Below are 27090 nucleotides of genomic sequence, written 5' to 3' on the forward strand. Positions count from 1 at the left end.
AAGAGTAAATTAGCCCTGGGATGGAAGTAAGAGAAACAGTAAAATCTAAAAGTAATTTTCACATCTTTCATTGAATCCCAGTGACAAAATTGATGGCTGGCACTCAGCAGGGCAAATGTTTAACCTTTAAATAAAGCAGCAGAAATTAATTCCTGGGGAAGAGTTACCTGCTTGGAGTCAGCTAATATTTCTGCAGCGTCCAACCAGCAGGACTGCACCAGAAGCAGATTCCTTAGGGTGTGTTAGTTCCATTTTGGCCTCCAGTTTGTCACTTCCATTTCCCTCAGCTCCAGTGTCAGAGGTCTCTGTTTAAGGAGGTGACAACTCTGTCTTGGATTCATGTGATGTAAAAGTACATACAGTTTGCTCAGTGATGATCAGTCCCACGAGGAGCCAGCTTCCCACACAGTGGGGATGGGCCCTTGTGGATAAAATGCTGACTGCAGTTCCTCTCCTCTCCAAGTTCTTCTGTCTTCACCCTTTGTTCTCTCAGGTGCAGACAAGAAACATATACGTAAGCTCTCGATCTCCTTTTGAAACTGATTTTTCCTCTATACAGCTGAAACTTCAGAAATAAAAACTGCCTTGATGACTCACACACAGGAATTTGAGGCCAATGCACCCTTTTCTGTCTCCTAGTAGCTGTTGAGCTTTGCGTCATCGCACTGCCTCTGAGTTCAGAACCTTGTTCTCTTTAGATTTAGATCCCATGCTGAAGCGTATCTCCTTTGACTTTCATTTATTCTTGATTTACACCAGTAGGCTGATGATTAGAATTGCAGTACCCGGGTTGTTAATTCCACTTTGCTTTGCAACAGGCTTGAAAATAAAACAGCTTTGGAAAAACTGTCATTATTTTATCCTCCCTCAAGTAGATAAAGGCTACCTAGAAAACAAACTTCTGGATTTGGCACAGCTGAGGGGACAGAAACTTGCAAAGGGGAGGCCAGGGAGTAAGAGACTGAGTGTGAGCAAGTGCTACTGCTAAGTATCTTCTCCAGTCCTTTCCTTATTCCCAACTACTGTTTCTGCTCAGTCCTGGAAGTCTTTGCCTTATCACATTAAATAAAACATGTGTTTGAGTAACTCTCTGGTTCATGTATTGTAATTGCTTTTCAGTTACTTATAATGATTAATGAAAAACGGTGTTTATTTCATAGGAAAGACAATACATTGTGATATCAGCTGAAATACTGGAAAGTCCCTGAGTAATTCCACTGCAATTATTTTTTTTCTTAAAAATGCAATTACTGCAATTAAACCACAGTGGTCACTTCTCTTTTGAAAAAGTTGTTGCATGTTGAGTAGCGTGAACATCCTGATCATGCTTCAGGCATGCATCCTGTCTATTTCTTTCTTTTCTGCCTTTTTTTTTTTTTTTTCCCCCCAATCCTACTTCCCTTTCTGGAGATGACTTCATTTCCTATGCAATTACTACATTCCTGGGGAAACCCCAGGAATATACAAAGGCAGATATTTTCCATCAGTAAATGGCTTTTGATTGTATTGTGAATAGGCCAAAGGGCACAGAAAGGAAGGACTGCAATTTTGGATTCCTTCAAACTACTCAAAACTGTGAATAAAGTTCTGAGTCAACCATAAATGTTCTGCTTGAGGCTCAGGGACTATGCTGAAGCAATGTTCAGCATTGCTATTAACAAATTTTAGAAGTCCATCTGCAAGGGTGAAGTATTAAATAGATAGCAGTAGGATCCAGAACAGCTAACAAGATGAACAAAGGGAAATTAAGGTGGCCAACAGAAAAATCAGAAGAGAGAGAAAGAAGTGATAGCGATGGTTTTAGATGTGTTATGTAATTGTGGAGCACTCGCTTGCCCTGCAGGGAGATCCACGTGCCAGGTCCTCTCAAGAGAGAACTCAAAGGTGCTTCTCCTGCCTCTGAACCAGAGATTTCATCAGCAGTGTAGGTGGAAAAAAATATTCACCAGCATAGGTGTTGCAACTGTACTTTTCTGCAGCAAGAATCACGGGCTGCACGGAAAACACAGGAATAGGGATCATCATCTCCTGCCATGTGAGGAAGTAGCACTGTGGTACAGCAGAGCTCTCATCCTCATTCTCAGAAAGACTTTGTGCAACCTTATGACTAATTAATACTCCTTCGTTAAAGCACTCACACAGTGACCTTTGTAACACCTGCTCAGTAGAGGACTGATTCAGAAAACTCACTTCTCTCCGTGTCCAGCACTTCTAATGCAATTTCCATTCTTGCTAATGGTGGGACAATATCAAGCATAAACAGCTTCAGATAGAGGTGCAGGGACAACAACATGAATTTCAGGGAGCCTTTATTGAGAAGAAAGGCTCATCAAAATGAGTTAGGCTTTCAGAATTGCATATTAACTAAACAAAAGAGAACAAATATTTTTGTAGAGGGCTGACCCAGACACTGCTGAGGCTGATGGGGAAGATAGGAACTAAACGTGTATCTCATGGTTGTGTTTCTATTTACAGCTGTTTATTACATATCTTTCACATAAAACTCATTCAGTGTGACAGTTGGCAAACTTAAAATCTTGGGGTTTTTGTTGCTAACTAATTAAGAAATAGTTAGAGGGAAAAGATATATACTTATCGTATCTGTAACTGTAAGTTAGTTCTCTGTTTGGCCCTCTCAAGTCAGTCAAGTTGCCTCAGGTAGGGTTCACAGTAGGGACCGTCTCTCCACCAAAATACAGATGACACTAAGGACCCAGACTGCCAAAGATGCAAAGAAGTTGAGACATTTTCCCTTTGCAGATCAGAAGTATGCATAGATTTTGCATACAGTGTCACAGAAGTATAAGAAAATAAGAGGAAGAATTTGCCTGAAGGAAATCTAAAGCTCAAGCAGGACTACCCTTTCCTGCCGAACCTAATATTCTTTAAAAAAACCCCAACAAGAGCTGTCACATTCACTGACTCAGCTGTTCAGCTATTTCTAAATGATCTTTTTACATGTCTGGATCTAAAATTCCAGACATGAGGCAGGATTTCTAAATATACCGGTGAGCAATCATTGAGGGAGATGAGGACAGAGCAGTGCAAGTGTTTCCTCGGGGGAAAGAAATTCCCCACTGCTCATAAGGAAATGTAAGGTTCCAGGTCACTCACAAGTCAGGGGAAGTTGCGGAGAAGCATAGAGAAAAAGATCTGAGAAACTCCAATTCTTTCACTCGGGTACCTCAAGCTCTGTCTTGCCCTGTGCTATGCCACAGCAGAACTGATATGGAAACCTTGATTAGTAGAATTGGCGAATTTTATGCCTGTGGTAGCACCTACAGATTGTTTGGAACTAATGTAGCATGTACCAGTTTGCTGTGTGATTTGGACAGGGACCTCTGTACCACACATCGATGTCAAAAGTTGGATGTAGGATAGTCTGCATTCCTGTGTGTCATATATTGCTGATAAGCCCATCATTTCTCACAAATCTTATCACTTGGTAGGTGTTCAGATCAAGAAAATGGAAGCTTCTCAATAACCATATTTATGACCCTTATGATAAAAAAGTGTTTATTCAGCTGGAGGCTACCAGATATTGTTTAAGATACTCATATTTAAGGTTCAGGAATTATGCTCTTCAGTCAGAGACTGTAGGAATTAGAAATTCAGCAGCTTTTAATTCACCTGCCTCACATCTCCCAAACTAAGTCCTAGTAAATAAATTGAAACAGCAGCTCCTTTCTTTCACCCAAATCACAAGAGTTTACAATAAAACATGTGATCTTTTCATTTATGGTTCATCTTTTCTGACTTCTCTCTGTAACCACAAAAGGAATTTTATCTTTGTTGACTGTGGGTTTTTTTGCAGGCCAAGTGTTCCATTCACTACCTCTTAAAGGTGGTTTGACTTACAAGTCAAAACCACAGGTTCTAGATTTCTACTCAGTTGTTCCCTCCCATTGCTCCATATCAAGATTTGTTGTACTGTAATCATTATGTCATCTATGATAGATGTCAGACGCCTAAGCCCTTGCTTTATATTTGAGTAGGAACGTACAAAAGCCACAAACATCTGTCTGGATCAAGAAAGCAGAAATAATCCTTCCTTAAAACACAACAAGCAGTAGGTTTTATGCAAAGAAGACAAAGAATAACACCTTCATTGCATATACGAGACAGAAGCAATAATTTTATCTTTGAGTTAACAAAAATAATTAACAAACTTAAAGAGCAGTTTCTTGGGTTTATTTGGGAAAGAGGTCTACCCTCCTCAGGCAGTGCAATTTATACTTCCATTTTCTCTTTGCATGCCAGCCATAAGGCATTTCCATTGATACTACAATTTGCATTTCTGTCACCAGTTTGCTGTGTGTGGAAATAGTGTGTTAGGGGGAAATAAAAAGTCCAGAGGTAAGAATGAACAACCCAGTCTATGCTGCTACCAGGCAACAGGATATTTTGTAAAAAGAGATTACCTGGAGATGTGATAAAGGTCTACAGAATTCTGAAGGAGACGGAAATCAGGGATAAGGATCAATATCTAACTCACATAGAAGAATCAAGAGGCATCAAATGAAACCAGGCTCAGAGTGGGCGACTACTAGGGATAAGTCTCAAATACACTTGATCTTTTCTTGTATGTTCCTAGACATCTGCTGCTGGCCATGATGGAAGAGAGGATACTCACTGGGCAGATCTCTGGTTTGACACAGAAGAGCTGTGATTAAGTGCTTATGTGCTCACGTTAGCTAATCCAGCTAAGCAGGAAAACAGGTACTTAATTCCATATCTCCACACCTTATTAGGCTACTGTTCAGAACACATCCCCTAAGACTGTCTATAAATTTGTGTAAAACTACAAACTGATATAGATGGTAATATTAAGTGAATTTCAGCCTGACGTACATAAATCCCCGTGTCCTTCATGATAAGTCAGAGAATAATCAACCTATATTCATTCATATCTTGTCCTATGCTTTGTTCCTTTGACTGTCTCCATTACCTGGCAGAAGAAAATAACAAGATTCCTTAATGTTAAGCCCCAACAAAGCCCACTTGTGTTTTAGTATTATTGTCTATTGTTAATAAAAATGGTTGTACATCTGTGATTTCATCTGAATAATCCTCCTTCATGATCCCATCTTCACTTTTCCTTTAATTTTATCAATATCAGAAGAAATCTTCTCTTTACAGGGTCAAATTTAAATTTGTGAAAGTGCTTCAACTTATTTCAGAAGCAGAATCCTACAGCAGCTTTTTGAATTTTCCTCTGACCAAATTAAAAGCAGCAAAAAGTTAAGAAGTTTTGGCTTCAGAAGAAGCAGTCATCCTCAAAAAAAAATCCGCCTGATTAGGCAAAGCAATTAATTATATCATAATAACATATTCTATATGTTCTCAATAGCATGACAAAGTCAGTCTGGATTCTGCTGCTTATTTCAGTGATGGAAAGTTTTAATGCATCAAAAAGTACTTCAAGTATTTCTGCTGAGTTATCTCAGCATATAAAGAAAGATTTTTAAAAATGTGTAGCATATAAGGACAAGGGGAGCTCGTTAAAATCCAGTTCTAGCACCTATCATTTCTACACAGTATTAGCTCCTACTTCTATCATGCCTTAAAATGAAAAAAAAACAAAGCCTAAAGACACACAGATGAAAAATGACATATCAATGCCTTCCACCAGAAGTGGAAATTTACAGAATAACATAATAATAACACCAAAAGTATGAAGGTAGAGAAGAAAGTAATCACAAGAAATGGAATATTACACAAGCCCTAAGGATTCCACCAAGCTAAGTACAGGGCAATTTTGTACATATTCCATATGTTTACATTGCTTTAATTAATCAAGTGCTTTCTGTTAATGAAAAGCCATTTCAAGGCCATCTAGGGAAAGGGGCTTACCCACTCACCTGTGACTCATTCCACAGTAGCATCTCACAGGTTTGGAGTTTCCCATTGGTATGAACCACCCGTGACGCTGGAGTGCAAAGGGCAGACCAAGGCAGTATATAAACACGGCAAGTCCCGGAGCACAGGCACTGGCCACCCTTGGGGCTACAGGAGCTCACCCCGCCACACAACCAGACCCAGGTGACACAAGGATGAAACGCTCTTGCATCATGACAGGCAAGGCTGTGGCTGCTGTCCTGACTCTTCTCCTGATCTCAGCAGTTGGAACAGAAGGTAAAGAAATCCTTCATAAAGCTCTCTTAGCTAATTCCTAATGTAAATGCTGACGGAGGAGCTACTATGCTGTCTCCTAAGTGCAACAAATAACTATTCTAACACCATCAGCAAAAAGAACATGTTGTGCTTCCTGTGGAAACAGTGAAACAAACAGTCTACCTTTTTTTCTTTTTCTTGCTTTACAGGTAAGGCCCTGCCACGCTCAGCGATTGAGCTCCGGTGCCAGTGTGTAAGCACCCATTCCAAGTTCATCCATCCCAAGTTCATTAAGAACGTGAACCTCACCCCCAGTGGACCTCACTGCAAGAACGTCGAAGTCATGTAAGTGCTTTTGCAAAATCCTCCCCATTACTTAAGAAGGAGGAAATAGATTTTGCATTAAGGATGATGTAAGCGTTCTCTAAAAGATGTAACGAGCTAACTCAGAATGCAGAACAGCAACACTCATTGCTCTTATAAACAATACGCTACGTGTTACAAGTTGCGTGTTGTTTTTGCCAATCTCTACTTTTTAAACATCTCGTGCAATATTTCAACGTAAACCTGCAGTCATCAGACAGCAAATAACTTTCTAAAACTCTGAATTCCACCAGCTTATGAGAAGAGAATTAAATGCACAGAGCCAGTGATCAAAACAGGAATTTTTAACGGCTAGGTCAAAAATATGATCACATTTCTACTTCAGTCAATGAAAAAACTACTATTAGCATACAAACCATATAATCCAGTCACAATTCCACAACTCTTACTGTAACAAAATTCCTATGGACTGGGCAGTACAATTTCTGAATCAAGATGGAAAGATTTAGCTCTTCAGCTAAACAACATCACAAATATAAAGCAAGCTCGGGGAAAAAAAAAAAGAAGCCATTTTGACTTTTTATAAGGGCAGTTAATGACAGAACAAGGGGAAATGGCTCTAAACTGGAAGAGGGTGGGTTTAGATTAGATATTAGGAAGAAATTCTTTCCTGTGAAGGTGGTGAGACACTGGCCCAGGTTGCCCAGAGAAGCTGTGGATGCCCCCTCCCTGGAAGTGTTCAAGGCCAGGCTGGATGAGGCTTTGAGCAACCCGGTCTAGTGGAAGGTGTCCCTGCTGCTGGCAGGGGGGTTGGAACTGGATGAGCTTGAAGGTCCCTTCCAACCCAAACCACTATGTGATTCTATGATTCTATAAAAGAGTGAGAGTCCTGCAAATTATTTAATCCATTCAAACAAAGAGATATGACAAGATATGAAACCATTTAAAATAAAAAACTTTATGTTAGGCTACAGCCTCAACTAATACAGCTGAAAGTAAAGGAGAACACGTAATGATGTCATGAGAGAAAAGAGAAATTACCTTGAAATTCACTAAGTAGACCTTTTCCCTTCCTTTTTTCCCTGTTGCAGAGCTACCCTGACAGACGGCAGAGAAGTGTGCCTGGAGCCAACTGCTCCCTGGGTGAAGCTGATCATCAAGGCAATTCTGGACAAGTAAGTAATTTGTTCTTAAAAAGCACAGCTTATCAAAAATGTGTATTTTAAATGAGCCAGCAAACATGTACCATGTAAAGTGTTTAAAAATTCTATCTCCTCAGGCAGTTCCAACCCTTTGTGTTCACTAACTGGGACCAACACTGTGATTGCTTTAAGCTTTAATTACAGCATTAGGTTCAATCCCCTACTGTGCCACACACCCCATGTGAATGTTAGCTCCATCTCTCGTACGGCACGAGCATATTGAAAACCTGCAGCTCAAGCACTCGGGAAAACCGGGCATTAACCAACTGATTTTCTCTTGTTTGCAATTGTAGAAAGCAACGATAAGTTTTTCAAAACTAATGGCATTTTGTTGAGTGGAGGAAAAATCAGGCCCAAGAGGTGTCAAGTGAAGTATCAAACTATGGAAGCCCACAGTTACTGAGTACTTATGAAAACGTCACAATGTGCCAGTGCCTCTTAGGTTCAGTAAAAGCTTTTAAGGGCTTGGAAACAGAAGCACAAACCCTTAGTGGCAGATTTCATCTGATTCCAGCCAGTGATACCTGTTCCATGGCCAAGTTCTAATTGTCTCCTTTCCCATTTTCTTTCTTTCTAGGGCAAACACCAAACCTGAAACAGTGTCCTAAGATGAAGAAGAAAAATGTCCCAACTGTTCCAGGAATGGAAAAATGGGAGAGATGCTCATCCAGCTTCTGGCAGCTCACCTCCTGCTGCCTCCTACAGTCATACTTCTAACAGCATCTAGAGAGTCTGGATTCCCTGTTTTTGTAGTTACTTGACAACAGTACTTTAAGTCTTTTAAAGAGGTCTCATGTAGGAGAGAAACCACTGACACCAGAAAAAGCTGGCACAAAAATTGACTTGTGAAAAGAGATGGAGACAATTCTGGAGTATTTTTTGTTAAACACAGCTGGATCAGTGCAGTGCACTCTCAGGAGAGCTTTCACTAAACAACACATTCCCCTTTTGCTAACAGTTTAGGAAAAGACCAGTGACTCCTATCCTGGAAAGCCTGGATAGGTGGCATCAACTGTACCTAAGTCACTGCCACTCAGAGCAGGCTACTGTCCAGAAGAGGGGAGCTTGCAAAATTAGGAAGCCAAAATTCTCAGACATTAGTTCTTGTGCCATCATTTTCAAGATATTATTTATTGTTACTTAGTGTTGTGAAGGTATAAACTTATATTTTAATGACATCTTTTGGTTAGAAAAAAACACTTTATTTATTTATGTATTTATTTTTATTTATGTATTTATTTTTATTTATGTATTTATTTTTATTTATATACTTATTTTTATACGAATGTTGTTGGTCTTCAATATTTATTATTCATTTACTTACTTACAGGAAATATTTATGCTTATGTGCCTAATAAATGCTTGTTGAAATGTTTTCACTTCAATATTGTGCGTTATTAGTTTCCTTATTGAAACACAGAACTGAAAAAGAGGATGCATTTTCTTTCATTTTGTATCACATAATGGATTCTCAGAAGGTCACTGCATTACACAGCCTGCTAGACCTCGTCCTCAGAACATAAAGCAGTGGCTGAGATGTGGGGAACAGCGAATTACAACAGCAAATTCTTGCCTCTCATGAGTGCAGATAGTTTCCAATAGGAGGAATTATAAAAATTATCTACTTTCTTCCTCTTTTCTTGCCAGACAGGTGTTTTCAGAGGTCTGGGTCATAAAATTAACAGATGGAAAGCAGTGAACAAATAATGGTTAGTCACAGAAGTTCCAAGGTTGTCTCAGTGGTGGTGCTCGGACAGCACGCCAGCGGAGAATCCGGCACTGACCAAGGTTTTTCATTAACTTAAATAAGCAGGGAAACCTGATAAACATTAAGGAAGTCACTGAGCATCCTCCCTGATTCCAGTGAAGAGGGAGAACTACATCAGGAGAAATCCTAAGAAACAGATCTTATTGCACAGCCACACATCTGCCTGTGACACAGCGATTTCCAGAGAAATGTCTGGAATACGAGCAGCAAACACTTGAGAAAAAGGGAAAGTTGAGCAAATGTTGCGATATTTGTTTTTCTTTGGTCTTTTCCAATAAGGAGCTACTCCGTATTCTACACAAACAACTCGTGTTTGCTCATGGTGCAAAATAAAAAGGGAGTTTCTGGTACTGTTTGAGCAAGCTCTTGTGCAAAATGACAACTCTTCCAACCACATTTTGCTCCCTTGTCCCCATCTCTGCCCCTGTCTCACAGCACTGCATTACACAGCCTGCTAGACCTCGTCCTCAGAACATAAAGGAGACAAAGGTTCTAAGGGGACAGGTTCTGTTCAAACTTGTCTTACATCACTAAGCCGTCCCGTTTTCTACGTGATTTTTACAAGCTGGCTTCTTTCAGAAATCTAATTTGGAGGTAAACACATCAGAAATATCAGCCAAGAATGGGGAGAGGTGGGGAAGAACCACTTGATATGCACACCCATAAAAATATGTGTGTATCCTAAAGGACTGGCACCACTGTTAGTGCTGCAGAGATACTTACAGTAAGTGTATACCCTTTGTCACCAGCAAAATCCTATTTAAGTTACTGGGAGTTGAATCACAGCCAAGGAAGGGCTCTTCTCATAAACTCTTCTGTCCAGAACATCAGCAATGGCTGCACTCCCAGGACCCCAGGCAGGGTGTCTGCACAGCAGCTGAACCATTTCCCTTCTTTCTCCACAGGTTATCGTTCACCGGTGAGACATGATTCAGAGGCTGGCTAGAAATGATAAAATATTGCCTTTCTTTTCTGGGTGCACTCACACGATACCTTTCTCAGGAACAAAACAACAACTCTCAGGCTTCCAAAAATGTGTTTCAATGCTCTCAGAGGCTGCTAAGAGGAGGATCGCAGCTCTTCTGACCTGATGACTACTCTTCTCAAATGTGGGCTGTCCTTCTGTGTTGTTTCTTCTTTGCTAATACTGTCCAAAGCTGAACTCAGACTCCATGTACTAACTCTCCTGGTAAAATATTTTTACATTGAGACACTGAACAATTAAACCAGTTATGAACTAGTTAACAATCGTAGCTAATGTATCCAAAGTGTTGTCCTGCTCCCCAGTAAGCAAAAGCCAGACACGATGTACATCCAGGATAAACTGCCATCTCCCCTACATTACAAGACCAAGGCTCTCATTTGGCAGGCTCCTCTTTTCAAAACCTGATTGCTTTCTTTAGAAAAGTACTGAAACTCACATGGACAAGATATTGTATCAGATCACAATGTGGTCCAGTTTCTTTTCTTGAGACCACCTTTTTTCAACTCACAAAAATAAGACTATCCACTATCCCAATGACTAAACATTACATGCTATTTCCTGAGAAATACTTGAGAGATTTCACTTATGACATATATTTATCTTCTGTTTTCAACACCTATGACTATTCTAGATGCATAAGGTTAGAAAGAAAAACAAGTAACTTCCTAAGTGCTTATTTTAATCAGGTGTTATTACGACTCTTATCGTCAGATACTTTCTCTTTTCATATTCTAAACAAATGAAATTGAAGAGCTTAAGTGACTTGGGTGACAATGCCTCAGTCATTTTAAGATTATTATTTCCCGTTCAATGACTAGAGAAACTTTTCAGTACAGAATTAAGCATCTATATCCTGTTAGCCAATCCAGTTATGACAAAATCCTTTCAGAGAACAATAAAAACTAGTTATGCCTTACCTTCATAAGACACTGGCTAAGTAACTTAATTAGAGTCATGCCAAAAGAGAGTTTGTAAGACTGGGATGAAAAGTTCCTGTAATTATGTTGAGTAAAAGTTTCTGCACAAGGCATTTAAACTCAATGCAAAGAGTTGAACAGACATTCTACATTCAGGGAGGGGGGCAAAAAGGTCTATTTTGGGTTGGGGGGATGCCTAGTGATGCTGTATTGATTTTCAAGTGCAAGCTCAGCATTGTTGCTTAAAAACTAATATCCCATGAAGAAGTGCAAACAGAAAGTGACAGGGAAGAATAACAATTTAAAGAAATAATGACAAATATACAGCAGTCAGTTAAGGAATGCTGAAGTGGCACTGAATGGACTGTGCAGAGGTTTGGATTTCTTACGCAAGACTCTCAAATATATTAGGAAACCTGTGTGTACAGAACACTGATGTTGTGCTGGAGTGCACTTGTTCAGCACCCAGGCTGCTGGGAGCGTACCTCACCAATATAAAACCTGACATGGAACAGAACCAGAGCAGGATCTCTGTCAAGGAGGAAACTTCTGCACAGCAATGGATGGCAAACGTGTCGCTGTTGCTTTGGTTCTCTATCTGGTCTTAATGGCTGGGTCAGAAGGTAAGAAAAGGATTTCTTAAAACTTACATAACCAATGAATAAACATGCATATGCAAATGCAAGTGGGCTTATGCTACGTTAACGGTGACTTTTTGCAAGAGATGTTCATCTTCCATAAATTGTCATTCATAAATAAAAAGTATCATTTGTAGTTGCATCTGTTAGGATGCTGTGGCTGTTACTGGAGGCAAAATATGCTTCTGTCACAAAATTAGTTTATTCCTATGCTGTAATATTTGCCTAACCCTAGATTTTAAGAAATATTTTAATTAAGACCTTTTTTCTAAATGTGTCCATACATTTCTTTCCCAAATGACAACATTCTCCTGTTTGCACTTTCATTCTTGATAGAGGGGTTAATGACAGTGCTTCCTCAAAGCAAGAATTATGCAATTTGCAAAAGAGAATGAAGAATATGAGCAGATGATCGTGGCAGAAACTAGTAAAACTGTATGTTCAGGCAGAAACTAGTAAAACCGTATGTGGACACAGTTAATGATGTTAACCTATTTTGTTCAAGTGATGCAATTTAGGTATAGAATCTGGCCAGGCACAAATGCACTATGAATCATCTAGGTATTTTCACTTACAGATAGAAATTTAACTTTAAATGTATCTGCGTAACAGCAGCTCTGAAAATGCAACTGCTGCTGTTGCGCAGATGCAGTTAATTTTACCTCAAAGTCTCCAGCAAACCAGAGTGTTTGAGTAACAAGAAGAAGGCTGACAGAAGGCAATACTCTTTGTTTCATCTGAGCAAAGAATGAGGTTGTTCATTTACCTAGACATAACTTATTTTTGTTCTGCAGGTAAGGCCCTGGAGAAGACAGAGGAAAAAGGCTTCCAATGCCTGTGCATAAGCACCCATTCCAAGTTCATCCCTCCCAAGGCTATTCAGAATGTGAGATTAAACCAAAGAGGACCTCGCTGCAAAAACGTGGAAATCATGTGAGCACTTGTGCAAAATAACATCTTGCTTTCCATAGGAGGAAGTGACTTGGCATTTCACACCATAGTTCCTTATTTTCTTTGGGTGGAATTACACATCCCTTGGAAAGCCTCATAGACACTGAGTATAAGGTATTAGGCCTCTATCCAAAGGAATGAGCTGATTTCCTGCCAATTTACCAGCCACTTCCAGGCAGTATTTGAAAAGTCTCTCTGTGCTAATATCTTAATTATGACCAACATCAGAGGAGAGAATTAGATCCCCATAACACATTCAGGGCACAGTTAATAATTTAGACAATTAAGAATCAATCTGGATCCCACTGACAAGAATTCAAACAATTTCCACTAACTTGGTCTGCACGTGGCAAAGTCTGAAACGCTGCAAGTTACTCTCTATGTCAGAATTGCATGCTGAGCATTTTCCTGTGCAAGAAGTGGGGAACTTAAATTGTAACATCCCTGTGAGTCTGAAGTAAAAGATACGATGAGCTTCATATAAAATCACATCAGAAACGATTCACATGAATTCATATAAACAGAAAGGAGCTTCAAGGTTTTGATGCTTTCATTATGGTTTCATGAGCAAATAATATTTGTATGATCACACTCTCTGTGCAGCATTGTGTGTCATCCAGTTCTACGTCAATTGGTAATTTAAGCCAGGTTTGATTTTAAAAAATAGAAAGTTTCCAAGATAATTAAGTTCCTGAAAAATCTGCTAAATTATAACCAGATAGAGAACAGAAACCAAACAAAAAATTCATCAGGCTCATTAAAAAGATTGCATCATAAGCAATTGACACCACTCATTAAAAAAAACAACCCAAACTCAAATGCCCAAGTATAGAAAAAGTATATGAAAATCATTTTTCCCTAGTCCTCTCAAAAATGCTAGCTGAAAAATATGCAACAAGCTTAATAAACAACAGTTCAGATCACATCCTCCAGTTACTTAATTGACAAATAGCTAAGAAAAATTCCAAAACATTGTGAGAGTGGGAGGGATCTTAGCCTCTAACTTCTTTGTTTCTTTCTTGGCAGAGCTACGCTGAAAGGTGGCAGACAAGTGTGTTTGGAACCCACTGCTCCCTGGGTCCAGCTCACTGTAAAGGCTATTTTGGCCAGGTATGTTGTTTTCTTTACTAGAAAGAAATAGAAAACCAAAGGTCAGCTTTTTTTGATAAAGGAACATCACCCATAGATTCCTACACGAAAAAAAAAAAAAAGTTTCAGTTGAAGGCTATTTTTAGAAGGCATATTTTAATTTCTTGGCATGAAAATGCTCACCCTCTTCAGGCATTAGTAATTCTTTCTAACAGTTCTCTCTAAATCTATATTTCTAAATGCCTGAGGATCAAAATGGTTTCCTAGCTTTGATACGTTCCCTGTGTTCTAACCCACTCAAAGGCCACGGGTGTAATGCACCTAAACATCTGCTGAGAGACTGCACAATCCGGGTGTGTGTTTGACAGTACCAAAAACTGAGCTCTAAAAGACTCACCTCCTCTTTCTAGATATAATTCAGATGTACAGGTAGCATTTCTAAGCTTATTAGCTTTCACTTCTGTAAATGGGGACAATCATGTCCCACTGTGCAAAACTTGGACATTGGCATACAGAAGTCCTTTCTGTTGGAGCAGTACTTGTGTCAACACAGGATTTTTTTTGTCTTTGCACATATGTCAATTGATTGATACTATAAAAATAGGTCATTAACAACTTGCGAGCACCTGTTGGTCTCCCTGTAGCTTGTATTAATGGTAATTGTTTAATTAATAAATTTCTGAATTCACTTTATATTTCATCGAATTACAGGGCGAGAGACAATACTGAGTCACCAATCAAAGAAAAGTCAAGGAAAAAGACACCTTGGAGTTTTTCAAGGACATGAAATGAGAGGAAACACTTGCTGTCAAATATGTCAAGGAACAGATCCCCCTTCTGCTACATTATTATATTTGATTTTTTTTTTCCCCTGAGGCAGTTGCTGATTCTACTTCTTTCCTTTGCTGTATCTCTAAAGCTCTATCTGTGATGTATCAATGAGTTCAAGCTTAATGAATGTGTTTTAGTTCTGTAAGGACAAGAATAAACAAGAGGAAATTAGTTACCCTTAAATGGCCTTACTTAAAGTAGAAATAGAAAGGATACAATAAGTAACCACATGAATAAACATGGCATAAGGAAGAGTCTGTGTAGCTTTGAAGAAAGTCTTCTTTCACGCACTTACTACAGTTCTCTGAAGGTGACAACAAGCCTATGGATGTGGAAGGTCCCACAGGTATAGTCAAACTGTCTTTCTGAATTCTTTTCTCAATTCTCACCAAACATTAGAGATAATGATGATAAGAAAGAAGTCTTGGAAATGAATACCTAACAGGTGAATACATAGAAATGAAGGACAGAATGAAAAGGCCAGCTTTTTTTGATAAGAGACATGACCCATAGATTCCTACACCAGCCTGTGTGGGGTTCTATTTGGTTTGGCACACCCACAAGTGTTCTGGGAAAGTCATTTGTTACAAGCTGAAGTATTCTGATTCTACTAAAGGAAGAGCAGTAAAGACTAGGTTCAACTATAAAGAACTGCAGAAGGACCTGAGGAGACTCACTGATTAGGCAATAAACTACCAGATGAAATTCACTGCAAGAAGTAGCCAAAGTGATTGACATACACAGGAAAAAATTACAAAGCTCATACAAGAATGAAGCATTCTATGATGACCATTAGCACAAAGGAGAGAGATGTTGGATTATGCTAAATTGTATGGCAGGAATATCAGAAAAGGGCTCAGCAGTGAAAAAAACTTCAGAACCAAACAAAAAAAAAAAAAAAACAAAAAAAAACCCAACCCAGAAACCCAACCTATTCAAACACGTCAGGAGTTACTAGGGCACAAATAAGAACTAACTATTAAAATTTCACCCACATGCAGAGTATTCTGCAGCCCCTGGCTCCCATCTTCAAGAAGACAGAGTAGAGTTGGGAAAGGCTGAAGGTAATCCAAAAAAGACAAACAAATGCTCCATAGAAGAAGTGAAGAAGCAAAGTGGATCTTTCATTCAAAAGCGAGATACCTCTGAGTGGCCATGAGACGTGAATTCACACCCATTTCTCCATGAAAGAATCATCTTTGAGAAAGTGGCAGAGATCCTCCACCAGCCACTCCTGACAGCTGTAGCAGTGTCCAACACAGACCAAAGATGACTTCATTTTCTGTGATTACCTAGAAAAGAATTTTTTTGGTAACATATCTTTAGAATGATCGATGAGACATGTCACTCACTGAAATGGGGAATGCTGATTAAAATGCGACTGGCTGAAGGAAATGAAGAGTGTTCATAAGCGACTATCAAGCAGTATTTGACTGGGTGTACCTGAAGCACTGCTGCAAGCAAGTAAGCACGGACTGACATATGAACTACCTCCTGTGAGGTGCTTCGCTATGTCTCAGCAGCAGTTCTAAGTCACTGCTGGCCCCAGGGAAGCCTAATGAATATGAGCTCATGGCTTTTCAGAAGGAAGCAGCTAAAATTAGAGATACTAAATTACCTGTGTTATTTCTGAAGTGATATTTAATGGGCTGTAGTTTCCACTTACAGATAGGAAGATGCAGTAGAGAGAGACATATATAAGTATATAGAAAAGTTTATAAGTTACATTTCTGAAGACAAGAACACATTATTCATTTCAATATAACAGGAGGTTTTTTGCAACTTTTTTCTCTCATGTTAGTTCTACATGATACTATACTAGACCACATTTTTTGCTTTGCAAAAGGATTTTGCAGCTTACATGTTTATGATGTTAAATGTTACTCCACAAGACTAAACATCAGTTTAATGTGTTAATTCCCATTGCATGTATTGTTAATTTCTTTCTACAGTCAAAAAGAGTGTTAAAGATGTTTTCACTTAATGATTTGCTATATGTTGTTTATGACTGGCATTAAATCTAGATTCTGAAGATAGGAAGAGCTAAAGTTCAGATTCCAGCAGCAATCATCGGACCAGAGATACGTGGTCAGAGCAATGGAGGACTGCAGGCAAACAGACCATGACTGCCCTGTGGAGTTTGATCTTCTGAGCCCCAGGGTGGGAGAGTGGGGTTTGGGGGGATAGCTGCAGGCTAGACAGAGCATCAGACTGCAAACAAACATGTAGGAAACTCTCAGAACAGTCTCTCAGTTCTTGATAGGGACTGACCTTCATTGGAATCTCCAACCAGAGCAATTCTGGATTCAAATCTGTAAGCTGGAATCAAATTTTCAAGCTGGAATAAAATTTGTAAGCTGACTAAATGCATCGATGATTCCTTCCAACTGCTGCCCCTCCAGGTTTTGGTACATGGTAAGATTTGACATGTCCAATGGCTTGAGATCCAACGGATCAACAAATGTATATATAACAGTTTTTTGCACAAAACATTTAATTTCTAATACTAAACAGTATATTTTTATTCAAAATTCAGTTGTTTATATTTCTGCCCTTCTGTCACAGGCAGGCTATCTACCTGTATCCCCTCGAGTGCTACACAGACACTCTCCATCCCTATGCACACCCTGCCACAGCTGCACTGCCAGGAAGCATTCAGGCAAGCACATCTGCCAAGCTGCACTAGCTATAGATTAAGCAGACAGTAAAATAATAGCAAGCAACATTTTAAGAGTCAGAGTTGAAGGCATGATGTATGTTATGTCTGCAAACCACTTCTAATTTAATCAAAAGTTCCCAGCACAAACTTCTTAAAACTTACCACGTGTTTCCTCCCGCTACTTCCATATCTTATTTCCACAGTCAAAAAATGCTTCCTGCCAAACTCGTGAAAGGGAAATGCCATTAAAGCAACAGCCACAGCCTTCACAGAGGAGGTAAAACCCCAGCTGCTGCTCCCTAACAATTCTCTAGTTGGACTTACTATCTCCTCTGTTAATACCAGGCAGATAAAATTGATTTTTAATATGAATATTTGTTAATATTTTATGTTAGTATTATAATTAATATTAATATATACTTTTCTAGCATTACCAGATACCTTATATTAATATAGTCAATGACTTTTCATATTGACTATATATATTTATTATTAAATAAATAAATATTAAATTTAACCCACAACAATCTTTTAACTGAAAGCTACAATACAGAATTGACTGCTTTCAAGCAGAACTGAAACATAGATCATAAATAAATATGCAGTCACATGAATACACACTTATGCTATTATATTTATAAATACTAAACTAAAAGGCAACTCAACTAAAAAGCTGTACTGCTATTTTGTGATTCCAGAGGCATTCAGGGAAGTCCAGCACTTGCCATGAGCTGACTAAGGGTACATAACCATCTATATTTAGACACTTAAGTCTGAAGAAAAGTCACAAACTGACCCAAGTTTTTCTCCCTTCTTTGCTGTCACTTCCTCACATGGCAAGTCAAAAACCAGATGTTTAGGAGATATTCCGTTTTTGACGTATGTGCTCCCTGTGCTCTGCCTCACTGTAAACTTCCACAAGTGTTTGCACAACACTGTGACTATTTCCCAGCCCCTGTATTCACCCCTTCTGCTCTCCGTGGGTCAAGTGGAACGGCAGGTGAATGCCAAGCCCTTTGTGGGGAAAAGGAACTGGTTTCAGAAGACAGAGGTGGGATTTTTTCCCTGGGGAACAAGAGTAGGCTGGTAGCGAGGACACACAGGAGACAGGAGTTGACAGACTTCACCTTGCACAGGCTGAACCCTTGTTTCAGCAAAAGCTTTATCTCCTGAGCTTTTGGGGTCTTGTGTGAACAACTTCTCAAGTGAGAGGTTTGAATTTGTCTAAAACAAGATGGATTCTTAATTCACTGAGTCAGAATAATTTTACCAGCCCAGAGGCTGGAGGATTCCTCTGGAACTAGGGCGCCTCAAAACGGTAAGAGACTGAAGCCCAGCTCTCCCTCATCCCTCGTGACAGTCTTGGTCACCAGAGTACACATGAATCCCCTCACCGTGTCCCTTCTGCTTGGGTGTCCTTTTCTACATGCAAAGACTCTAAATGATCCCAGTCAAGACCCCAAAAGATTCCCTTTTGACTTTTGTGTTCATTACACAAGGCAATGAGTCATGAAAAAGAAAAACCACTGGTTTCCATCCTGCAGCACGGAGAACACATCCTATATCCTGCCTTAAAACACAGGCAAAGGAGGTTTTTACTTCCCTTTTCAGCAGTCTTTCAGTAATCAGACTATTGCATAACTGTTGTTTTGTTGGTTCCAAGCCTGCTTTGAACAGGGTTAAGCATGGAAGGTCTCTGCTTGCAGCGGTATCAGCTCACAAGGAGCAGCAATTCCATTTGCACGAGTCATCTCTGATGGCTGGCGGGAAAACACAGCGGGAAAACGTGCTGCCAAAATCAGATAATGGATTTGGAGTGCCCGTAGGCAAGGGCTGGGACAAGATCCTGGGAAAGTGTTGAAGGGATGTTAGGAGAACTTGGGTGAAGCAGGGCACTCCCAGGAACACAGGTGAGGAGTGCCAGCCCTTTGGGCTTGATCTCATGCCTCAACCTTTTTCTGCCACTATCGTCTCTATGACACCCCCTTCACACAGTCCCGATGAAACTGTGTCACAGCAGAGAAAAAGTGGAGGTAGAGGAGATGTTTTAGCTCTCGGAAAGCATAATGGATTTTTATTTCATCACAAACATCCTGCTCTTTTAGACAGATATTTACTCTTAGCTCAAGGGCAGGGTTAATCAGATAGGTGGAGCAGGCTCTTGGCTTCACTGTTGACCTGGGGATTTCTGCCACACGCAGGAAATAGCTGAGTCTCATGGTGAGGCGGACAAGTAGTCACTGGTTTTACTTGGGGATTTGAGGGGGAATTCTCTTTTTTTGCCTCGGACATTAATGACATTTCAGCGCACACCAAAATTAGATAATAAAGCTGCAAATAGTAACTAAGAAAAGTGGGATTCCTAATCAAATTTTAATTACCCTGTGTGTGTGAACATATGAAGAGACACAAGGAGAACGAAAGAGAACTCAAAAGAAAAGAATGAGCAAAATCTAATTCCAGGTAAACTGGCTAAAGCTCCAACACCTACAATCTGACACCAGTGAAATATAACACAACATAAACAATAAAACACAATTTTCAGTACCTAGTAAAATCCTCTCCTTTTTCATGCCTTCAAATGTATTTTTCAGTAAAGCCCTCTAGGACGTACAGTTAAGGAGAAGCACCATTAGGAGTCAGAACCGGTATCTTTTGTTGATTCAGTACTCAGTGAAGAGGTAGGAGAGATAAACTTGGTGATATCTTTTCTTGGGCCAGCTGACATAGTGATGGGAAACAGAAGAATTTTCATCACAAAGTTATTTTTATCACTTAAGTTAATGACAATTGGTACACAGTAAACCATAATTAATTACGGGCAAACTATTAAATTATTACTATAAATAAATTATGCTTTACATGTTAAAGATAACTGAGTTTTTAAGAACTCCTCAGAGCTGGGGAGAAGTATCTCTATAAATCCACAGATTTACAGAAACATGAAGCTTTGAGGTTGGAGATGACAAGCAGCAAAAGTCATCGTGGTCAAAAGGACAACATTTTTACAGCCCAGAAACAGAATGGTTTCTCCTGATCACATGCACTCCAGATGAGTTAAAAAACCAAATCTTCATTTAAACAATAGACCAGCATTTGAGCCCATGTCTCCCCTTGAAATTTTCCCCCTCGCAAGGTAATATCAGTACCAGCCACAGCAAATAAACACTCAGCATTCATGCAACAAGGTTCTTTAACAGAAATATCTACAGCAGTGAGGTAATATTTAATATTACCTCTCTTTGCTAAGACCTAGGGTTACAGCCACTGAAAAAGATTACAGAAAAGACTTATTAAAAACATCCAGACTTACAAAGGAAGCAAAAGCAGCTGTGTTCAGCAGGTCATGCTATTTTTTTTGCACACAAAGCTTCCTCTGTTTTATTATTCATTAACATGTGTGACATGAAAAAATGCAGGCACGGTTTTCGAAGCCGTTCAGAATTCAATACACGCTTTCCACAGGGAGCTTTGAATACTGCAGCCTCAATTCCTTTACTGAACAGAGAGTAATAGATAATGAACAAATTGGTGACTAATTTACTTTGGAAGATGCCACTTGAATAGAAAAAATGGAAAAAAAACCCCAAGATATTAAAATAATCAACATCAAAATGATGCTGAGGTAAAATCCTGACCCCACTACAAAAGAAAATGGAATGCATGGCTATTATTTACATATTTTAATAAATTAATACATTAGATTATTCTCAGCAGAATAATTCCTCGTCATCTAGGAAGGAGTTTCACAACAGTCATGTGACTCATTTTTACTGCATCTGGGAAATTCCTCTAACGCAATCTGCACGCTTGCTGGGCACAAAACCGTATATAAGCAAGATGGATTGCCCAGTCCAGACATCAGCAATCCTCCGGGACAAGAGAGCTCAGTGCTCCACAGAACCAGAGCTAAACAATCCAGCGAAAACACTCCCGCCTCATCATGAACAACAAACTGGTGGCTGTCCTGGCTCTTTGCCTGATTTCAGCAGCTATGTCTCAAGGTAAGGAAATCCCTCCCCAGATCCCCATGGCTGGAGTATTGTCTAGGCATCTACCGAGACGCTTGTCCTTGCAGAGATGTAGCTTTATATTTGCTTCAGTAAATTAGTTTCTTTCTAGAGATTTTCAGCAACTTCTCTTCAGTCAGAAATCTAGCACGTAACCCTTGTACTGAGGAGTTACTGACCTCTTGTGGGAAGAATTTTAAGGATGCAACTTAAATTTCCTTTTTTTTTTGCAGCTAGAGACAGGATTTGCTTCTTAAGTGTTTGAATGTTTCTCTCCCTTCCCACGCAAAGAACAGTTTATGATCTTGTATTTGTTAATTAATGATCATACGGCCTCAAGCAAGTAATACACAGCTGGGAACGGAGAACAAACAATAGGAACATACAAGCATGGACAAGCCTCCAATTAATGAAGAAATCGAGGGCTCTGGCTTCTGTATAGCTGCCAGTTTGTCGATCCAGATACTGAAACAATGCAACTAACTGTACAGTGTGGCCAGTACAAATAACCACAAAATAGATGGTTTTATTTCAAAAAGATGTGTTAATTTAGTTTTAAATGTACTTGAGCATCAGCTCCTCTGAAATAAATAAGCAACTGATCTTTATACTGTGAGGGTTTAGGCAGCTTGGACAAATGCTGTATTTTAATTGAGCACATTGCTAAAATAGAGCAGTTGTGCTTTATGTCTGATACAGTGATGGTAAGATCACCTCTCAAACCATGATCTTCCTTTTCTGCTCCCAGGCAAGACCTTGGCAAGGATGGGAACCGAGCTCCGGTGCCAGTGCATAGCCACTCATTCCAAGTTCATCCCTCCCAGATCCATTCAAGATGTGAAGCTGACACAGAGCGGCCCCCACTGCAAGAACGTTGAAGTCATGTAAGTAGCTCTGCAAGAGCCTCCTTCTTCTTCTTCTTCTTGACTGACCTTCTGCTGCTGCCACTGCTGCAGAGGCTTCTATGCTTCATGACAACAGTTAGGCTGACATGACGTAGCCAGATTTGGTTATTCTTTTGAGAGAGACGGTTTTAAGTAACACACCATGTTTTTTATCGTCTCTGTGACCTTATGTACTCCTGAACTGATGATTATTTATCTGTCATGGGACATATTAAATATTTCTGATGGTAGAACATGAATTTCAAGGACTGGTCAGTTCTTAGTACACGAGGTAATAAGGCAGTTTAAATCCTGCATTTATCAGGCAGGTGAAACTCCCATTCAAACAGTCTGCGTCAGTCTCAGAGAGAAAAACTAATTCCCACAAGCAGATTTAGGGAAACAATGAAACTAATCTGGTCTTGAATAGCACGGAGGAGGGACTAAAATGTTGAAATCCTTATACTGCCAAAACAGCTTTTCATCAGTGGAGGTTTCAGTCGTTGTGTAAGGAAGCTTTACTAACGTAAACAGATTCAAACCAAGTACCCATATACATTGAGAAAGGTTTTTGGGAATGTGTGACTGCTTTGAGAGCAGGTGCACAGACTCACACAACTTCTGGATGGTTTTAGCCTCCTCAGTTGTGGAACACACACAACAAAATGTCCAAGTTAACTTAGAGCAGTTGGGATGAATTTATACTAACTAATCTAAAAATGTAATATTACATCCTGTGAGTAAAACAGATCCATGAAGTAGTTTCCTGACTTTTCTTTATTCCTTGTTTTGCAGAGCTACTCTGAAGGACGGCAGAGAGGTGTGCTTGGAGCCCACTGCCTCCTGGGTACAGCTGATCGTAAAGGCAATTTTGGCCAAGTAAGTCCCATTCCCTCTCAATTTGGGCAACTGAGTGGCAAACCTCCCAGAAAAGCCAATTTGTAGGGTTTCTTAGTGATACTTTCCGTTTTCTCTTAATCAGATTTAAAGAATAAGGAAACTTGCTGCTTAACTGTAGAATTAGTCTTGGTCTTTCTGACTGTGCTGCAGGGTCCTTGTTCAAGACGATACGTCACAACTAAACCTTTGAGTACCAGCAACTCTGTCTGGAGGGAAAAGAACACAGAAGTGTTTGGCTCCCTTTGGAAAACGAGGCTTTAAAAAATTAATCTTCCCATTACTTACAATAGCATATGTTAATAATTCATATTTCCAAGTCAAAGAGTTTCTTAATGTGGGTAAATGCAGAAACTCACGCTGCAGGAGTTTCCTAGCTGGGCACCAGACATGCACACACTGGGATTTCAGTAATTGCTTTCAAAGCATCACCTTTATTCTCTCTATGCCTCCAGATAGCACATAGAGTTAGAAACAGACCACTCATCCTTAACTGTTCCTGTAATGATAAACAATGATAATTGTTCCTGAACCTCTTTTTTAATTATCTCTTCCCTCACCTCTTAACAGGGCTCAACTCAATTCTGACTCACCACTCTAAGAAACACCAGGACAGAAAAAAAATCTGGGAACTGCTCCCACTCCTCTGTTGAGAGAAACATTCGGGAAGAACATCATTCAAGCAGCGTACCACCTGCCACCTCCTGCATCAGTGTTGTTATGTTAATTATGGATTGGTTTATTTATTTATCTATTTATTTATTTATTTAACTGCATCTATTTAAGAAAGTCTTTCCAAATGGTCAGTGTGGTCTGTGGGACACGCTGCTCATTGCCACTGAAGACGCTGAAGAGGAAAAGTGGTTTGCTAAGGGAAATGAAGAACCCTCAGCAACCATTTCAGCCAAACACAACCAGTTAAGTGCAATGCACTTACAGCACAGCTTATTTACACTAAGCCTTACTACTTTGCTATTACACCAACAGCAAACTGTTCATTCCTCCTGCTCCCCTGGAGTGCACCGGTATGTTGTGTCAACAACAGTTTCCTGAACCGCAGTCAGCCTGTGGCTAGACTGTGAACTGTGATTTATGACTTTAAAAATCTAGCCTACAGAATCTGTAAGACAGTGGATTTGATATATATTTATTTTGATTGCCATGCTATTTATAAATGTATTTATTTAGTAGTTTCTATATAAGAGATAAAATAATGATAATTTATTTCATTTCTACTGGATTTTCCATTCCTACTATTCTTTTCTTAAGAAATATTCACAATCCTATTGCTCTGTACAAGGACTTGGTTGTATGTCTAATTAGCTACTCAATCAGTTAATGGAAAAACCTGCATCTTACACACAGAGAATTTGCTTGTGAAAGTGTAATTATTCCTAACAATGTATTATTAAATGTTTTCTACAAAAAAATCTGCTTGTTATTTGTTTGTTATTTTACTTTTTCATTTGCTCTATGCGGAAGCAGTCTGCTTCATTTTTGCCACCTCAGCCTGATTTCTGGAACCAAAATGAAAAATTTTAGTACGTGGTACCATAACTCACCATGTTGTGCCAACCTGACATTACGGGATGCAATAACAAACTCTTAGGGTAGGGTAAAATGCTCACTCTCCTCTCTTCAGGCTGTTCCCAGTCCTTGGGGACTGGTGAGCTGTAGGGCAAAGCTTCTTATTTAAGTACCTTGGAGACAAGTAGTGAATTTTACCCTCAGATGCCCAAACACTGCCAGTGTCCAGATCAGCTGTAAATCTTTACTACAAGAAAAAGCCACTATCAAAATGGGAATTTGTGACCTTTACTTTGGACACTCAAATATCAAGCATTTGCCCTTGTGTAACAACTGCTTCCTATTCTGATCCCTGAAATGGAGAGTGCTGAGTACCCGATGCCTGGCTCTTTTAAAAGGTCCAGTTAGTCCTCCCTATCATGCATGGGCACTGATGCTTGGACCTTTTGGGAGAGAAGCACTCATACCGCACATGAACACTGAGGAAAGATTCTGGCAGATAAACTGGGATGCTTCATATTGCCACCACCCCATTTCCTGTCCCACAGAGGCTGCTGGAGAGCACAGCTCTCATGGGTATAATGCATCTTCCCATAGGAGTCCCAGTGTAGTTCATAAAACACTAGTATGAAACATCCATCCTTAACAATTCTCTGAGATCATCAGCTCAAAGTGCAACGGCAGCCAAGGGAAAGTCAGTGACATGTTGGGCATCTTCAGGAAAGGAACTGAGGATACGAGGGTTTAAAGCCTATTGCTCTAACCTAGTGTACACTTCTTTATTTGAGGCATCCACACTTTTATTTCACTTTTACATATGATCTAGAAAGTCTTAAAACAGCAGAAGGATTTTTCCCAGGTAAGTTCATGATCATAAAATAAGAGAGCTATCTTTGGCTTGCTTCTTCTTGAAGACCCTTCATGGTAAGACTGATGTCAGTCCTCTCCTCAACCCGTATTATTTTGGCATCAGATGGAGGCGTTCAGCCGCTTGAACTCTAAACAATGTGCCCTGTGGCCCTCCAGTTACCAGGCCATGTAGAAGTCCCAGGAGAAGACTGCACCCTTTGAAAACTTGTAGACTATTTAGTAAGTGTCTTTGTGTGTGCCTGCAGGTCTGTAACATACCAGAAAGCTGACCAGGCAGTGAGTAAGAGTCAGGACACTTGCACCACAAGGAACGGAAAGACTCTGAGATTTCACTGCAGTAACTAAATGTTCTTGTCCGTCTTCTCCTTTTCCCAGTCTCGTGTAAGCTTCTGCTCCTCTTGGCCACTTCATTTCACATCTAAATTGCATTTCTATAATCCTGGCAGAAGGCCATTCCATGTTACAGCCACCATGTGTATTCATCACTCTCCATTCATTTCTCTACTGCCCTCCTTGCAAATAAATGCAGCAGAGGTGTTTACAAGTCCTTTCTGTCCTCAGCTATTGTCTTGGTCCCTTCATCTCCCTTCCAAATCACCTGCACTTCCTTCTTTCACCAACAATTTCAATTTGGGAGCAAGAGGACAGTAGTAACAATCAGCAAGGCAAGCAGCAACCTCGTGTCATTTCCTTATCCTCAAACTCCCCCTGCCATGCCTGGTTGCAGTAGTTCTGCTCTTGTATCAAAAGCTTTTTCAACCACCAACTGTAATTTGTTCCCTTGAGTTTCAATGTTACTGTTCTTATAACACCAAAAGTATGCTTCTCTCTAATGTATCAATGCTGCAAACTATAGAGGAAGTCATTGAAAGAAATACTGGAAAGTCCCTGAAAAATACTTTTAACTCTTCCTTAGAAGAAGAGAGACATTGGTTTGCTGGCCTCCACATCTCTGTCTGTGCTGAATATTGTCTAATACAAACATCCTGGTTATGTGTCAGGTGACAGATGCATTATCCATTTACTGGCTTTTATTTGCTTTTGTTTCTGGATTGCTTCCCACTCCCCAAATGATTGCATTTTTTATGTTGCTATCCCATAACATGGGAAAATCCCAGGAAAATCTGGTTTGTTATTGCAGACTTGTTTCAAGCTTTGCATTTATTCTTGTTTATAATAGGATATTATGAGGGACTCGACAGGAAATGGATCTTTTGGAAATTATACAGACTGCCATGGAAACTTCTGGGCCAGCAAATAGGCATTTTATTTCTGTGTGCAAAAGTGAAACAAAAATTTTGCCATCTATAAAAACAAGCCTGAGATCTCGGTTGTTGAAAACCATCATGAGAATTTATTTTTAATATTATCTGCAGATAATTATTTTTAATAATAGCTATTAGTGTGCCAGTCAGGGCATAGAT

General features: G+C 39.7%; 3 protein-coding genes across 3 annotated transcripts; all 3 read left to right on the plus strand.

Annotated features, from left to right (window-relative positions):
* The first annotated feature begins 6005 nt into the window (after positions 1 to 6005).
* LOC104526409 (interleukin-8) lies at positions 6006 to 8248 on the plus strand. The gene is made up of 4 exons (XM_010169852.1): positions 6006 to 6135; positions 6324 to 6459; positions 7530 to 7613; positions 8218 to 8248. The coding sequence occupies exons 1-4, from the start codon at positions 6054 to 6056 to the stop codon at positions 8246 to 8248; spliced, it is 333 nt and encodes a 110-aa protein (XP_010168154.1). The 5' UTR covers positions 6006 to 6053.
* Positions 8249 to 11869: 3621 nt separating this feature from the next.
* LOC104526412 (interleukin-8) lies at positions 11870 to 14775 on the plus strand. The gene is made up of 4 exons (XM_010169856.1): positions 11870 to 11933; positions 12743 to 12881; positions 13926 to 14009; positions 14700 to 14775. The coding sequence occupies exons 1-4, from the start codon at positions 11870 to 11872 to the stop codon at positions 14773 to 14775; spliced, it is 363 nt and encodes a 120-aa protein (XP_010168158.1).
* Positions 14776 to 21356: 6581 nt separating this feature from the next.
* Positions 21357 to 24053, plus strand: LOC104526410 (interleukin-8). Its single transcript, XM_010169853.2, has 4 exons — positions 21357 to 21482; positions 22237 to 22372; positions 23168 to 23251; positions 23840 to 24053. Exons 1-4 carry the CDS (start codon positions 21422 to 21424, stop codon positions 23868 to 23870), a joined length of 312 nt encoding a protein of 103 aa, XP_010168155.1. The 5' UTR covers positions 21357 to 21421; the 3' UTR covers positions 23871 to 24053.
* The last annotated feature ends 3037 nt before the right edge of the window (positions 24054 to 27090 follow it).

Source organism: Antrostomus carolinensis, unplaced genomic scaffold (genome assembly GCF_000700745.2).
Source record: "Antrostomus carolinensis isolate BGI_N321 unplaced genomic scaffold, ASM70074v2 scaffold11406, whole genome shotgun sequence".
NCBI lineage: Eukaryota > Metazoa > Chordata > Aves > Caprimulgiformes > Caprimulgidae > Antrostomus > Antrostomus carolinensis.

Excerpts from the sequence above, each read along its gene's own strand:
- LOC104526409 (XM_010169852.1), top strand. The coding sequence starts at position 6,054 with ATGAAACGCTCTTGCATCATGACAGGCAAGGCTGTGGCTGCTGTCCTG. Across the intron at positions 6,460-7,529 it reads TGCAAGAACGTCGAAGTCAT|AGCTACCCTGACAGACGGCA; the intron begins GTAAGTGCTTTT and ends TCCCTGTTGCAG. Across the intron at positions 7,614-8,217 it reads ATCAAGGCAATTCTGGACAA|GGCAAACACCAAACCTGAAA; the intron begins GTAAGTAATTTG and ends CTTTCTTTCTAG.
- LOC104526412 (XM_010169856.1), top strand. The coding sequence starts at position 11,870 with ATGGATGGCAAACGTGTCGCTGTTGCTTTGGTTCTCTATCTGGTCTTA. Across the intron at positions 11,934-12,742 it reads CTTAATGGCTGGGTCAGAAG|GTAAGGCCCTGGAGAAGACA; the intron begins GTAAGAAAAGGA and ends TTTGTTCTGCAG. Across the intron at positions 12,882-13,925 it reads TGCAAAAACGTGGAAATCAT|AGCTACGCTGAAAGGTGGCA; the intron begins GTGAGCACTTGT and ends CTTTCTTGGCAG.
- LOC104526410 (XM_010169853.2), top strand. The coding sequence starts at position 21,422 with ATGAACAACAAACTGGTGGCTGTCCTGGCTCTTTGCCTGATTTCAGCA. Across the intron at positions 22,373-23,167 it reads TGCAAGAACGTTGAAGTCAT|AGCTACTCTGAAGGACGGCA; the intron begins GTAAGTAGCTCT and ends CTTGTTTTGCAG. Across the intron at positions 23,252-23,839 it reads GTAAAGGCAATTTTGGCCAA|GGCTCAACTCAATTCTGACT; the intron begins GTAAGTCCCATT and ends ACCTCTTAACAG.